Source organism: Octopus bimaculoides, chromosome 15 (assembly GCF_001194135.2).
Source record: "Octopus bimaculoides isolate UCB-OBI-ISO-001 chromosome 15, ASM119413v2, whole genome shotgun sequence".
In the NCBI taxonomy this organism is placed as follows: Eukaryota; Metazoa; Mollusca; class Cephalopoda; order Octopoda; family Octopodidae; genus Octopus; species Octopus bimaculoides.
In genome coordinates this window covers 2,901,713-2,917,927 of record NC_068995.1, presented here as the reverse complement: position 1 = coordinate 2,917,927, position 16,215 = coordinate 2,901,713, and the positions used below count along the sequence as shown (strand labels likewise).

General features: G+C 37.2%; 1 protein-coding gene and 1 long non-coding RNA gene across 5 annotated transcripts in view; one reads left to right on the top strand and one right to left on the bottom strand.

Moving 5' to 3' along the window:
- Positions 1–16,163, bottom strand: part of LOC106879774 (uncharacterized) — a 55,217-nt gene extending 39,054 nt beyond the window's left edge. Inside the window, exon 1 of one of the 3 annotated variants that reach the window (XM_014929476.2) lies at positions 15,869–16,163. In XM_014929476.2, coding sequence (XP_014784962.1) covers positions 15,869–15,877 — 9 coding nt within the window. In that variant the 5' untranslated portion in view covers positions 15,878–16,163. Of the gene's footprint in view, positions 1–3,356; positions 3,884–6,658; positions 6,950–15,868 lie in introns of those variants that run through there. The other 2 variants (XM_052973155.1, XM_014929474.2) reach the window with 2 other exon arrangements.
- On the top strand, positions 3,981–7,287 carry LOC106879776 (uncharacterized). 2 transcript variants are annotated; one of them, XR_001410664.2, is made up of 3 exons: positions 3,981–5,159; positions 5,400–5,521; positions 6,673–7,287. It is a non-coding gene; the product is annotated as an uncharacterized LOC106879776 (long non-coding RNA). The 2 variants fall into 2 exon arrangements; XR_008265599.1 differs by having other exon boundaries at positions 3,981–5,202.
- Positions 16,164–16,215: the final 52 nt, after the last annotated feature.

Sequence of the window (16,215 nt, the reverse complement as noted above, 5' to 3'; positions counted from 1 at the left end):
TATATATAGTCAGATTGCACAATGGTTATAAGGAGTCGATCATAGTCCAAAATTTTACCCATATGGAATATTACATGTAGACATTTTAAATTTGGACGCATGCCTACATGTGTTTAAAAGTTCGCGTCTTTGGTTAAGCGCCTTCTTATCCTGGAACAAGATATTTGAGTACTCTTTTTTCCACCTTGTTGCACATTTCATGTGCTTACTCCGGTATATATATATATATATATATACAGAGAGAGAGGAAGAGACATATACATACACTCATACAGTGGCGGACTGGGTCTAAAAATATTGGTTGCCAGGAGACTAAAGGGTCCCACCTGCAAGTTCTAATGGCGCAGGGTCCCACCACTGCACTCATATATGCACATACTCGCACATACCCATAATTATACACAAATGTTGTGTGTGTGTGTCTCTGTATTTATTATATCAGAATTTGATAATCTACTCTGAGTTTTGCTCCAGGTTGGGCCGCACACAACTATCACTGCATTGAGTTCCGTATCAGAATGTTTTCACTATGTAAAGCATAGTTTAATAATATACTTTTTAACACTTACATTACTACACACACACACAATGGGTTTCTTTCAGTTTCCATTTGCAAGGCTTTGGTTGGCCCAGGGCTATACAAAACACATGGTGCCACACAAGACTACATGATTAGAGTTAGGAAACCATTTTGTTAACCAAATGCCTCTGCCTGTACTTACACACAAGTGTAGAGTTGTTTGATTAGAAGAAGCTTTTATTCGCTCTCAATAAATTTCTCAGTAACATGCAGAAGCATTTGTTATGGTGGTAGAAACTTTTTTTGCACTTGGTTCAAAATTTGGATCTTGTGTTTGAAAAATTTATAATAAAATAAAACTCGTAAACCCAGGGTCTCGTAAAGCGGGCCCTCAACTCTGAGCCAAACATTTCACCTCCTGTTGCCTCCTCATAAGGAAGACTGCATCTGTGGTATTTTCCTGGATATGAAGCCATACAATATCTCATCTTGGTCAATCTTATCACAAATCAATTGAGCCATAACTTTCTCCATGACCTTCATAATCGGATCCAATAATCTGATTCCTAAATAGCTACTTCACTCTAAGACATCTCCTTTGCCCTGATAGCTGTTTATGAGGATACTGCAATGTCAGTTATTAGGAATGATTCCTTCTTGTATAACTTAATTGGATATCTAGGTGATAATCCCTCTCCCCCAATATATATATATTTATATATATATATATATATAGTTGAAAAGGAGTTAAGAGTACATACGAATCAAAAATTATGGTTAAAAAAGTAACTAAAATTTGAAAAGGCACAAAAATATATTTTACAGAATGTTTAATATTTTTGTTAGAGTGAGTGATTTAAAATATAACCGGTTTCGATGGCATCCATCTTATCAAATATTAAAAAGAATTTTTTTGGAAGTCAAAGAGAAATAAAATTGGAGGTTAACAGTTTGTACCCATGTTCTTTGAACATGGACAAAGCTACATGGGAATGTTTACCTTGGACGGATATTTACTGCGGCTGAACCAACTAAATGCACCTAAATACTGCGTCAAAAGACATTAAGGCATTTATCCAGCAGAAACGCGTATTGGATTGGAAGTAAATTCTTTGAATTCTTTTATACATTTCAGCCCTGTGGTTGCGGCCATGCTGCAGCACTGCCAGTGTAATCACCCTTTCAATGGTCAATTATATGTGATTGGCATTTGCTGAAGGAGGGAGTTCAACACTGCTGCCCTCTTTTGAGTTTCCTGCCTTGATATAGGTTAATATCCAAAGCTTGGATAGCAAGAGCTCAAGTTGTTTCTTGAAAACATCTACCCCTAGTCCATAGAGAACCCTCAGATGTTTTAGCAAGGTGTTAAATAGTTGTGGGCCCTTGAATCTAGACGGAATAGCTGGGACCTTTGGAACAGGGGCTGGTATAGATTTTGATACCAATATGGGTTTGACAGCATTATTCTCAAAATGGGGATAATGCTGTAATAAATAACTTTTGAAGATGTATAATTATTCATTCTTCTTTATGATGTTTTGTGGTACTTAATTTATCGACCCCCTCCCCCCGAAAGGATGAAAGACAAAGTCAACTTTGGCAGAATTTGAACTCAGAACATAAAGACAGACGAACTACCAAGAATATTGAAGGTTTACAAGTCTATATTTTGTTTTAGAAGTGTGATGTTGTCATTTCTGTTGAAAATCTTTAACCCTTCTGTTACCATATTTCTGTTGAGATGCTCTGTGTTTCTTTCAATTAGACTAAGGTTTGGTGGAAGATTTTAATTCAGAACTTTTGAAAACATGACATTTGTACTCTCAATATTACTCCCTTGTTCAGTTGAGGTTTTTTCTTTTTCTTTTTTTTTTTTTTTTTTTTTTTTTTTTTTTTTTTTTTTTTTGCAAGTTACCTGGTGACCTTGCTACTGCTGATTCTAGTGTCACGTAAAAAGCACCCAGTACATTCTGTAAAGGGATTGGCATCAGGAAAGGCGCCCAGCCATAGAAGCCATGCCAAAGCAGATAGTAAAACCTAGCACGATCCACTGGCTTGCAAGCTCCTGTCAAACCGTCCAACCCATGCCAGCATGGAAAGCAGACGTTAAATGATGGTGATGATGATGATGAAGAATGGATACATGCGTCCATTGATCATGTTTATGTCAAGAATTTAGAAGTACTGTTAATATTTGTTGACGTATACTATGCAATGATGTGGCATGTGCCGCCGGGGAAGCCCTATAGTTTAAGAACCCAGCCCCTACTCCCGGGTTCACGAGCCTATATAGGCGTTTATACAGTAGACCCAAAAATTGTTTCTTCCCAGGGGCGGCTCGCTCTACCCCAAGCTACGCTACTGATACTGTGGGTGAATTAATAAGAATAAAGAAAGAGAAAGAGTTAAGGAGCTACGGAAGAACTGTATTTCATTCAGAAAGGACATTCTTAGAGCATTTTGTGTATGAAAACGGAGAGCCACAGTGCCTTAATTTAACATAGCGGTTCAATTTCCACGCATTTAATTTATTCCATCAAAATGTTTAATTGCTATTAAAAAATATTAGTAAGACAGTGAGCTGACAGAACTGTTAGCGCATCCGACACAAGAACTTAGCAGCATTTCTTCTGGCTCTCTACGCTCTGAGTTCAAATCCTGCCGAAATCAACGTTTGCCTTTCGGGTCGATAAAATGAAGTACCAGCTTAACGCTGGGATCGATATAACTGACTTTCTCTTTCCCTCAAAATTGCTGGCCTTGAGCCGAAATTAGAAAGAATTATTATTATATACATAGAAATATAGAAGGAAAAATGCTTATTTGAAGTGCTTACCGGTCGGAAAACACTGCCCAATGTTTCGTCAATTACTATATTTGGACCTTCCAGTGACTTTCGAGAGCAGCTTTTCAATTTTCTGACCATTTTTACTACTTCCCTTATTGGTGAACAATCATGTGTGTGAGTATTCATAAATTTCACAACATCGCCAAATTTTGTGTGAATTCTTGCTTTGCATCTGCCGATTAATTCACAACGCCAAAACATTAAGTCAGTGTCGGTCCTACTAAATTTATCAAATATAAACAAATAGCCATTGTGTGAGAACTTCTCTTTGCCTCGCTGACTGAAAACACGTTCCATTGTGAAGGGCCTCCTTGAAAAATTTAAGCAATCGTAGCTCAAACAGTTCTAAATTAATTGCATGAACCGAAGTTGCCAGCGTCGAACAGTAAATAAGTAAACGCTGTCACATTTAAATTAATAATTAGCTGACTTGTAATTTGCTAATTTAGTCTGCTTAGTAATTATTTGGTTTGATACTGAAGTAGTTCGGTGATGAGTTGGTGAGCGAGGACTTGGCTCGCGATGAATTGGCGGCGATGAATTAGTAGCGAACCACTGATTTAAACATATACACTTTAGTAAAATAAGGTATTTTAATTAACATTCCATTTCTTTAAATAAAGGGTTTTTTTTTCAATTCCATTTCACTTCTATGAATTTCAATTTTTAAAGTAAGTTAATTGAGGCGATGAGTTAGTTTACCGATAACTTGACTCCGCACTGAATTGGCGGCGATAAGTTGGCGGACTTCTTGACAATGTCTGTGAATTACATAAATAATAAACTCGAGCATCTGGCTTCGTTAAAACTGGGTGTAGACCTACGAAAACACCTCTATATATCATCCACAATCAAATGGAAATACTGGCAGAATAATCGAGAACGTTAAAATGGGTTTAAAAGAATATTTACCACGTAAATGTTCTCTTATTTATAATGAATGTAAAAAGGACATTCTTGGGGTCATCAGGCTGTTCCTCATTTAGGAAGCTACGTCAATCCATCTGTTCTGAATGATATTTAAAACTCTGTTAATAAAGATGTTGATTTAATAATAACTGATACAGGAGCAGATATCGCAGACCTTGAATAACAAAAGGAATTAAAACAAATCGTTTCAGAAAGAAAAGATATTGTTACTACATATGGCATGTTTCCACGAGATTGGAATTATTTAAGGTGGAAACAAATTCGATTATTCTGATGGATAGGATATCTGTGAGAGAAAGGGTTACATGCGATTATATCTGTATTTCTTGTACGGTGACATTACAGAGAAGGTGAATAACGGGTCAGGGAAAGACTAAATATTAGAGGAATCGAATGTTGATATTGTTTATATAGTCTCATGTAGGCCCTGATTGAACCATTGATCAAAGACATTCCAACCGTGACCATTCTGTATTTTTCCTATAAGCAAGGAACCCAAGACTCCAATAATCAAGATGTTCGATCTTTTAGGATGTTAATTTGAGAGAGATTTGGCTGCTGTTTCTAGCGCGTCGAGTGACTAATATACAGGCTACCGCGTTGGCTCGTGGAATCAGATGTAACGTGCATGAGAGAAGACTGCACTGGTTCTGACATGTGATGTGTATAGAACGGGGTAAAGCTGGGTAAAAGAATTGGCAAGTGATTCCAATGGAAGGAACCTGCAAAATAGGAAGAGACATGGGAAAATATAAGGGAAAAGTGGACGAAGAGCGCTGATTTCAAGAAATTGGGAAACCTCCTAAAGGAAATAATCGCAACAAGTGACGAGACGATGGCCGAAAAACAGACTTCATATGTGTGCGTGTGTATAGATTACGATCATAATGAAAAAACAAAACAGGTTGGTGTACACACATACATACTAAAACACACATAATGTGTTCAGAATATCAAGCTTTATTTTGTAATGTATATGAAAAGTATAACAGTATGTACGTGTGTGCGCCCAACATTTTTTTTTTCACATTAAATTCCGATATAATCGTATAATTTATGCAGTCAGAATGGTATTTCATTAAAAATACCCATTTTTTTCAGAAAATTGTAAGGAAACAAAATCGGGGAAGAGAGCACACTTGTGTGATAGATAGATAGATAGATAGATGGATGGACGGACGGACAGAGATATGGAGAGATAGACAAGCAGATAGATAGATATGGTAAGTAAATTTCATCTCTCTCTCTGTTTGTTATGTCCGCTCTTCTCTCTCTCTATATGTATATATATGGCATTCTTTTGGAGAAAGACCATGAAAAGTGAAAGTGTTTGTTCAGCAATTTCCGTAAAAAATTTTATTTCTTTAACTTTTGTTTTCACTTGAACCGCTTGTTATTGTATTCTTAGCGTATGTAAGTATGGGAGTTTTTTTGTGCATGTATGTCGGAAATTACCGAACAAATAGTTTCATTTTCATGAACTTTCTCCGCAAGATTGGCTCTGTGTGTGTCCTCTACCCACCCCCCGACGCCGCTTGACAACCGGTAATGTTCCCGTAACTTAACTGTTCGGCATAAATGACCGATAGAATAAGTACTGGAGTCGACAAGAAATTCTTGAAGGCGGTACTCCAGCATGGCCGCAGTCTAATGACTGAAACAAGTAAAAGATAAATAATATACTCCACGTATTCGTTAGGCCGTTTAGTTACAAAGTTCGCTTTGCAGCACTGAGATTTGAGGTTCGATCTCACTGCGCGACATTTTACACGGGGCTCTACTCAACTATAATGAGCCTCAGGTTGTTGACTGGAATTTAACAGATGACATATATGTAAAAAAAAAAAGTATTGAAAATATGTGTGATGTGTGCGCGCGCGTACCTGGTTAGTTAATGTTTACAAGGGTTTTTAAAAACAAATCGGTGTTGTCCAACTAACGGTTCTACAAATACAGATCGATATACTTGGTTTCAAACTATAGAAGTCACTAGGTTCCATAGGAAGGCTGCAGTCCACCAACAGCAAAAGAATATATATATGATTCGATCGATAAAAAAGAAACAAACTCAGATTCAAAGTCGGTTGGACGAAAATGTTGGCCCCAGAGTCACTTTTGTAACTTTCTCCCGACTAGACCGGCAGACAGGCTAATAGAGAGAGAGAAATAGATAGTTGAGAGTGTGTCTATCAGATATACATACTCAGCTATTAAATATATACTTTATAAATAAAAAAAAATGTTTTGGAAATAAAGACAAAATAAATAAACATCATTTTGAAGCTGTAATTATATTTCGAAAGTTTTGTTTTTTTTGCTAAAAAAAAATTAAAACAATGGTTAAATCGAATAATGATTACCTTTTTGTTTCTAGGTAGTTCGTTGCAGTTCAAAATTGACTTCGCTTCAATTAATGCTTTCCTTGCCTTCACATCCAAAGGATCAGGAGGATGAAAATGGTGACCCCTGACCTTCAGTTGAATTTCTTCCACGTCCTTTTCTTTATAATCCAGAATGCTCACCAATCTCCCTTTACATTTCGATTTAACACATCGCCAGTACATGGTATTCAAGTTGGCTTTATCTTTTCTATAAATATACTCTCTGTAAACGATCATATCTGCTCCCAACGAACTCTTTATGATTTCCATGACTGGCTGGGTACCCAAATGTCTTACAATTTTTATTATGTTCAATATTCTGAGTACATGTGATGGTCTTTACAACACTTATAATACACAAACATGATAGACAACGGCCACGATCTTAAGGAAAGACGATTTTGAGTGGAAGTAAAAATCTGGTCGAGGTGGAGAGAAAGAAATCTCAGTTAAAATAAATAAACTCAGGTTGTTATGTCGTTGAAAAAGTACGTTAAAGTCTAGGAAAATAACTGTATATTAATAAACTACAAAGTGTAAAAATTCAATGGAGAACTAACTTCTATGTTAAGTTTAAAATCAAAGTTAAAATACAATACTAGTATTTTTGTTGTCTTTTGTTCACCTATTTATTAAACTATTGTCTCTCTCTTTTACCCTCATACGTGTTTTCGCCTTCCCTGTTGTTGTTGTTAGGTGCCCCAGTTGTTTTCCGGTCACACAGCTGCTAGGAAGTACAAAACAGAATTAATGATGGCCTGTGTCGGCTAAAATAAAATAAAGAAAGCAGAACTAATTCAATGTAGTTGCATACACTTGTTTTGTAGACATAAATATTTATTTACGGGTGCGGGGGAATCCAGCCAACCATTTTTATTTTTATTTTGGTGTTTTTTGTTTCTTAAAGCGTTCAACCGTCAACCCTGAAAACTCACTAAAATAGTATTTCGTTACAGGAGTGTGAAAAAGAGAGAGAGGGGTTAGAAAGTAAATGAATGAGTGTATAAGAAACAATGTGTGCATATGAGACAATATGTGTAAGACAATGTATATGAGAGGGACTGACAGATATGTGTATGAGTGACAATGTATGTATGAGACCCTATTTGAAAGAATGTATGAATGAGAGAGAGTATATGTACGTACATGAGAAAATATGTGTGTGAAAGATAAAGAGAATATATGAGACGATATGTGTGTATGACGGGGTGTCAGAGAGAGAATGTGTGGAGAGTAGTTCGAATGTAGAAATATCCCTTCTGAGCACATTAATGTAGGTGAGTGTATGAAAAGAAACAATGCATGTGTGTGTGAGAATGTATGTTTGGAGAGTAGAAATATTCCTTTCAAAACAACAGCAAAAAATTTTCTTCTCTCCATTTATGAAAGGGAACTTAACCCGGCTATTCGACCTGCTAGAAATAGCAGTAAAAGCATGGCTGTGAAGGTAAGAAGTTCGCTTAGCTACTGTGTGATTCCGGGTTCGGTCCTACAACGCGGCACTTTGGGCAAGTGTCTTTTATCATAGCTTCGGATTAATCAATACGTTGCAAGTGGAAACAAAAATTGTTAATTGAAGGAATTGTGTAAACATCGGCGAGGAAACCTAAAACCCGGTGCTTTACAAAAGAAGTCCCTTAAGATATTTGGTCTACATCGATGTTGTCTTTACTCTTACCGGCAGAAAAGCAATGAACCAGTTATTGGTTCTGGACAAACGACGTTATTGTTCACTAATAATGATAAAAAGAATTGTATTGTCTTTGTAATATGTAACCTCTATATTTAGCCCCTTGTGGACGTTGGGCTATGGTGTTGCCTTGACGGGGGTCCGGGGTTTATATCTTGTTATCTTTGTATTTCCCGTTCTATTAATTTTTATTTCAATTTCTGACACAAGGCCAGCAGTTTCGTGGGTAGGGTGTAAGTCGATTACATCGATCCCAGGACTCAACTAGTATTTATTTTATCGACTCCGAAAGGATGGAAGGCGAAGTCGGCCTCAGAGGAATTTTAATTCAGAACGTAAAGACGAACGAAATGCCGCTTAACATTTTGTCCGGCGTGCTGAGGATTCTGCCAGCTTGCAGCCTAATGACAATCAAATAATGAAATCGATTTATTTCATAAACGCGTGGTTTTGTTATCTGTGATCGAAGCAATTAGTTTTGTCAACTTCCTTCGGTTCTTATAGTCATTGTAACCACATTGCTCTTGGTTTCCTTTGATAGAGTCCTGTTTTATTGCAAGCTTTCAGGTCAGACCTCTTCTCTGGGGTTAACTTCGTCCCACGAGTATTGGAAGTTCTGAACAGGGTCATGGCCACTACTGTTTCTGCTTTAAGTCATGATTTTTGGGGGTTTTTTTTCAAAAAAATATCCAAGACACAGCTATTTCTCTCATCCCATGTATTACGGTAGCTTGTTATTGAAAATAATCGAAGTTTAAAACATATTTCTAGATATCATTGATTGATGGATAAATATAGAACTTTATTAAAAAAAAAACTTTCAAAGAGAAAGAGCAGGGAGTGAATAAAAATGAAGAGAGAGGGAGAGAGAATCAAAATTGTCTTTGAAAGCAAACCTGCTGTACAGGTTTCGCTGGCTAATGGGAGATAACTCCTCGATTACCTTCATGGAAGCTCATTACGACTTTTATCAATGTTAATTACTGTGGTGATGGTGGTAGCTATGTTGATAGCACTGACGGTAGAAGAAGGTGGAGGAGGAAGAGGTTGTAGTTGTGAATTTCCTTTATTTTAAATAACGGTCTTCTTGCTACATGTCCTAAATTATTTTATAAAGTTCTATTTATAATCGTATTTATCTATTCAAATATTCACATTTTCAACTGCTCGTTTCGGCTTTCAATCAGGTCGTTTTTCTGGCCAATCTTCAGAGAAACTGCAAGTGCTACTTCCAGACATCGTGACCTTTTTTTCCTGGTGGTTACTAAAGCTATGGCAATGCCGGAAACCCCTAACATGTACCTTTAGCTAGTTATCTCAAGGGGCTAAGCATTTCTATCCTTAACCTGTACGGTTCACCTGAGTTAGATACTGAAGCCTTCACTTACAGAAGTCTATTCTCAAGTGAATGTGTGTTTGTCGAAGTGCAGCTGTGTGGTTGAGAAGTTTGCTTCCGAACCACATGGTTTCCGGTTCAGTCCCGCTGCATGGCACCATGAGCAAGTGCCAACTACTATAGCCTTAGAACAACCAAAGTCTTGTGAGTAGATTTACTAGACGGAAACTGAAAGAAGCCTACCATGTGTGTGCATGTATATATATTCTTTTATTTGTTTCAGTCATTTGACTGCGGCCGTACTTGTCCAAGGTGCTACACAGTGGGACTGAACCCATAATGAAGTGGTTGGAAAGCAAAAAGCAAACTTCTTACCACACAGCCACACCTATGCTCCCACAAGTTGGTCGTGTTTGGCAGCTGAAGTTAACGTTGTTGTTCTTTTAGTCCTTTTCTTATCTTTTATTCATTTTTCATTGGACTGAGCCCATACTGGAGCACTGTGATCAAGGGTTTTAGTCAACCCTGTTGCTCATATTTTCTTTCTTTAATCTGGTCTCTTTTACTGAACTACAAAGGGGACATAAATAAACCAACACTGGTTGTAAAGCAGCGAAACAATGGGTGGGGTGGAGGACAAACACAAGCACAGGTGACATCATTAGGACTGGTGCCACATAAAAGTAACCCCGTATACCCTGTAAAGTGGTTGGCGTTAAGAAGGGCATCCAGCCATAGAGATCGTTGCCTCAACAAATTCCATCTGACACATGTAAGCATTGGAAAATTGGACACTGAAACAATGATGGTGATGATGATGATGATATCTCAAGTAACACAACTGAATCTCTCTCCCTCTCTTTCTTTCTGTCTTTCTCTTTTGTTTAGTCTGAATCTCATTCTCTGTCTTCTTTCTTATTCCCTTTCTCTTTCCCTGTATTTTCTCTCTCTCTCTCTATTAAAATCCACCACCACTCCGACTTCATTATATTTCTCAAATCATCCATCTTCATTGAACAGTCATTCATTATTCAATATTCCATCTCCTCGAGGCCATATTCAACTAATCCTATCCCACTCTCCACAGTCCTCACTGTGCCACCACCACAATTCAATCTCTCTCTCTCTCTCTTCCTCTGCCAGGCAACATTACACGCTTTGTGCATACAGCATGGTGTCTTCTTTTGTATTTTAAAAAAAAGGAATTTTTCATTCTCAATACAAAGAACAAAGAAAAGTCCTTAAATCTCTGCTTCTCGTTTCTTTTTTTTATTTCTTTTATCTCCTCTCCCCTCCCAGAAATCCTCAGCTCTCCCAGGTAACAGAACTTATCAATCACCCAGCTTCCATTGAACTCTCATAGAGTTCCATATTCTTCAATAATTCTCTGCATGCATTATGATCAGGAGTGCACAGAGTGCAGTGAACAAAATAGCAATCAATTAGTCAATAGCTAATCAATAATGTTACACCTTAAATTGATACAATGATGGAGGAAGTGATGCAATCAATACAGGTGAGAAACTCAGTGTTTTACAGGAGATTTACAGCGTTGGGTTGTTTCATCCCTGTAACTAAGTGGTATCAACAAAAGACATGGTGTGTTTGACCGAGGACAGCTGCATAAAGAAGTGCCGAGCTCTAATTGTGGAGGGTCCCTGTGGAAGGGGTAGATCCTGAAGGCATGGGATGAAGGTCTTCGCATACTGGGCTTCACTGAGGAGATAAGGGACCGTGAGATGTAGCGATTTGCTGTACTTGATAAGAAACATCAAGCCAAGTAAAACCACTGTCCTCCATACATACAGGCTTGTCCTTTCCGGGTGCCACTTAAAAAGCACCTGTGCCAGTGGCATGTAAAATGCACCCAGCATACCCTGCTAAGTGGCTGACGTCAGGAAGGGCATGGAATCACAGAAGCCATGCCACAATAGACAAATGGAATCTGGACAGATCCCTGCTAACCAGCTCCATGTCAAACCGTCCAACCCATGCCAGCATGGAGAACAGACGCTAAACAATGATGATGATGAAGAGCTGGCGTTGATTAGTTGAGTAAAACCCTTCCAGGAAGTGCCCCAGCATGTCCACTGTCTAATGACTAAAGCCAGCAAAAGATTAAAGACAAAGATATATTGTATCTTAATCTAGTTTTATATCATAAAAAGAGTCTTAACTTTTTGATACTAACTTGAAACCAACTCTGGTCCTATGATACAAACTTTCTGCTTTAAAATTAAAACCTGTCATCAAAATTTGAAGTTGTTTCAAACACCAGCCATTATTATAATGGCAAAATTGTTTTACAAAACTCTTCATTATTTTCGAAATTAATTGAAGTGAAAGCAGTATATATCAACAGAGGTATGATAGCAAAAGGTTTAAAGTGATCTAAATTAAAAACTTCCATCAAAATTTCATATCAATATATGTTCCAAACATCAGCTTAATAATGATTTTAAATTTTGGCACAAATTTTGTTTTACATTAAATTCCGATATAATCGTAATTTACGCACTCTGAAAGGTATTTCTTGAAAATTTCATTGAAATTTACCCATTTTCCTGAAAATTACGAGGAAACAAAGCTGACTCGAGTGAATTTTCCGGAACCCTGTCCCCGCTCATGGAAATTCTTTTCACAACAAATTCCGATATAATCGGAATCTACAGCATCTATAGCGTATTTGTAGAAAATATCATTAAAATATATCCTTCTTTTCTGAAAACTGGAAACAGAGTCGTGGTGAGGGCACACTTGTGTAGGTATGCCATTTAATCTGGTTTTATATTAATAAATGCAGTGTTTTAATCTAGATTATATTTTAAAATATCAGTTTTATTGTCGTTTTACATCAAAACGCAATATCTCCAAGCAGTTTCATACAGAAAGTGTTTTAACATTGTTTTACATTATAAATGCAGGCTTCGAACACAGATTTACACCGTAAACACTCTAAATTGATGTAGTTTTTCCTCATAAACAGGGGTTTAATGTAGTTTTACACCATGCAATTTTAACTGCGTATATCTGCAGAATTTCGGTAAAAATATGTATTTTTAAAAAAATGTTAGGGAACAAAGTCGAGGTGGGCTATCGAACAGTAGGTAAGCCTTTGAAAGATAGTAAGATGTGATTTAGCTGCTATTTCTAGCAGACAACTACGGCGAACCGGCGAAATGCTTAGCGGCATTTCGTCTGTCTTTTACACTCTGAGTTAAAATTTCGCCGAGGTCGACTTTGCCTTTCATCCTTTCGAGGTCGATAAAATAAGTCCCAGTTGAGTACTAGGGTCAATGTAATCGACTTTCTCCTTTCCCCGAAATTGCTGGCCTAGTGCCAAAATGTGAAACCACTATTGTTTAACCCTGGGTCAGTTCTATGATCAAGTGTTGCAGATGTTAACTTTCTAAAAGTGACTATGGTGTGATTTAGAGGAGATCTAACTGCTATTTCTTGTAGGTCAAGGTTACCAACATTTCAAAATATGGTGGAATGAAAGTCTCGGAGAACTGTTCTCACGTCACATTTCTCTCATCCTTAGTAACAACATCACAGACAGGTGTTATAATCACACCTGGCTTGTTGAAAATATTTACAACATAAAGATAGAGGGAGAGAGAGAGGGGGGGATATGTGAGTGTAAGTGTGAGTGATAGTGGGTACGGATGTGTGTGAGGGAAAGGGAGAGGGGGAGTCTGTGAGTGAGTGGTGGTATGCGAGTGAATGCGTATGAGACAGAAAGAGAAAGAGAGAAAGGAGGTAATACGTGAGTCAAAATGTTCATGAATGAATGTATGATCGAGAATAAGAGAGAGAGAGAGAAAGAAGAGTGTGTTAATGAGAGATAGTGTGAATGTATGTGAGAGGGAGGGAGGTGAAGAATTAGTGTATATGAATGCGTGATCGAGGGAGAAAGAAGAAGAAGAATACGTGATTGCAGGATATCGTGTATGAATGAGTGCATGTTAGGAGGGAGGGAGAGAGGGGATAAAAAGAAAGAGCGTGAGATAGAAAGATTGCTTGAATGGGTATGAGTGTGCACGTGTTTGAATGAGACGTGTGTATGTATGGATGGGTGTCTATATGTGTGTATGCATGTATATATATATATATATATATATAAAGGCGGCGAGCTAGACAAAATGCTTAGCGGTATTTCCTCCGGATTTACGTTTGGAGTTCATATATTTACATATATATATATATATAGGCATAACTACAGAGTTCTACCCCCCAGACTTTGGAAGGTCATAACTTTCAGAAAAATGAATATTTTTTAATGAAATTTTCTATGCAAATTGTATTTATTATGTAGATTCCGAATATACAAAAATTTTCGGTGAAAGAGTTTGGGAATGGGGGTGGGGGACAATTTTCGGAAATTCCAACAGAGTCCATTTAAATTCTTAACTTCCATGAAAATTAATATTTTTTCGTGAAATTTTCTACAAATATACCTTGATGTATGTACATTTCGAGCATGTAGGAATTTTGAAGGAAACATCTGCAGGTTATGGCAAAGTCTGGGGGGGGGGGGGGTAAAACCCTGTAGTTATTGCTTATATATATATATAATGGTTGTCCAATCGTGACCATCACTAACCATTAAGAGCCTTATGCTCTTAGACAAATTTCGACTTTACACTTGTGGGTCCGCTGGTGGCTAATGAGCCCAGCTGACATTTTGTTCGTGCATTGCTTGCACACACACACTGAGCTTAATGCAAGTATATTTTAAAACAGATTTTCTATCCCTCAAAATATTTCGTGTATATATATATACGAAAATGGTTGTTTTGTAAATATTGCGCAACAATTAATTTGTATCTGGAGGCACGACACGGCCTTGGATTATTAAAAGTGATACGTGACACATTACTGTCTTTCTTAAAATCCATCCAATATTGGGTTGTCAGGGTACCAGGGGTAAGCTAGGATCCGATATGCTGAGGTTAGAAAGGTGGGTGTATGTCCAATGCCATCTTAAGGCATGGTTACACTTAGGCCTTACGGATCTAGAGGCCCGATTGTGATACTATAGGGGGTTCCTATAAGGTTGTTATCCACCCCTGATTGGAACTCTCCCGTATGACATGTACGCATGCTCAGTGACTTGCTTTAACTTCCGCAGACTAACGACTCACATACTGTACTGACCGGTTAATATGTCTCCGAAGAAATCACGCAAATACTGCTGTATATGCAGCCACTATAGAAGGAAGAATGTAGACGGCAAAGTTATTTCACTGCATATATATCCTGCAAACGTAGCTATTCGTCGTATTTGGCTTCAGAGATCGAGACATGTGATGAAAGACTTTGTTTACACTGCAAATAGCCAAATGTGTTCCCAGCATTTCGTCAATTTTAATGGACCATCGAAAGATCACCCCTTGCCATCCGTTTTTCCAAACAAAGTATTTAAAATATCATTAAGTGCATGATCATATACGCAGTTAGTAGATGAGTGAAATGTCTCTTTGATTTATCTCCTCATTAACAGATTAGAACATGTTAAAATTCAAGAGGGAAACAAATTCGAGTGGTGTACGTTGGGCTAAACACGAATGTTTAATCTAACAATCGTTGTGTTGATGTACAGGTATTTTTAATAAAGAATTTTGCATTCAAATAAATACATTGAAATTGTTATTAATGTTCTGAATGAATGTGGGAATTTCGAGTAAGCCTAGCTATGATATATATATATATATATATTCAATATTAACAGTTCTGTATTAGAAAACCAAGAATTTATACAAGGCTGTAAAAGAAGTGCTCAAACTAGTTGAGACATAGGTACAAAGTTAATTGCAGAATAAAACCGTTAGGTCATCGACTCAAAAAGCCGTAGCCCACCAATGATCACAAATAAGAAGTACAACATAGACCACAAAAACAAATTAGTAAAGGGAAGTCAAAATTTTTATACATAAGAATAAAAAAAATCGATTAAAAATACAATAGAATATAAATAAACTGCGATTAAAAGTTGATTAAAAATATTAGAGACCGGTACAAATACAGTAGAATAAATATATATATATATATATAGCAAAAATATAGAGAAAAAAGTAATACATAGGGAGACATAGCACAACAGTTCATTCGCTGAGACCAATAAAGAAGTTCAAGATAAATAGTACGAAAGTTCAACTACCTGCCTCATGACAGCAAATTTCGTAGGTAAAATCCAATTTCAGAAACAGGAATACCGAAGCGCACGGGACAAACCAACAACAGAACATCCAAAGTGTGGCAAAGTAAAATCCATATTTCACCTATTCCGCAGGTAACATCAGTAAAGTCAAACCATAAACATCATTTACAGTGGATTACAAGTATAGGTGGAACACAAACACAGAACACATGGCTATTTCGGGGGTATATCGCCGTATTTAGGACACAATAGAGCACAAATTGGTGATAACCCCTTCAGGATAAAAAAAAAAAAGACACAGACGTCAACAAAGTTACCAGTCAAAAAAAAAAAATTATAATTATGAG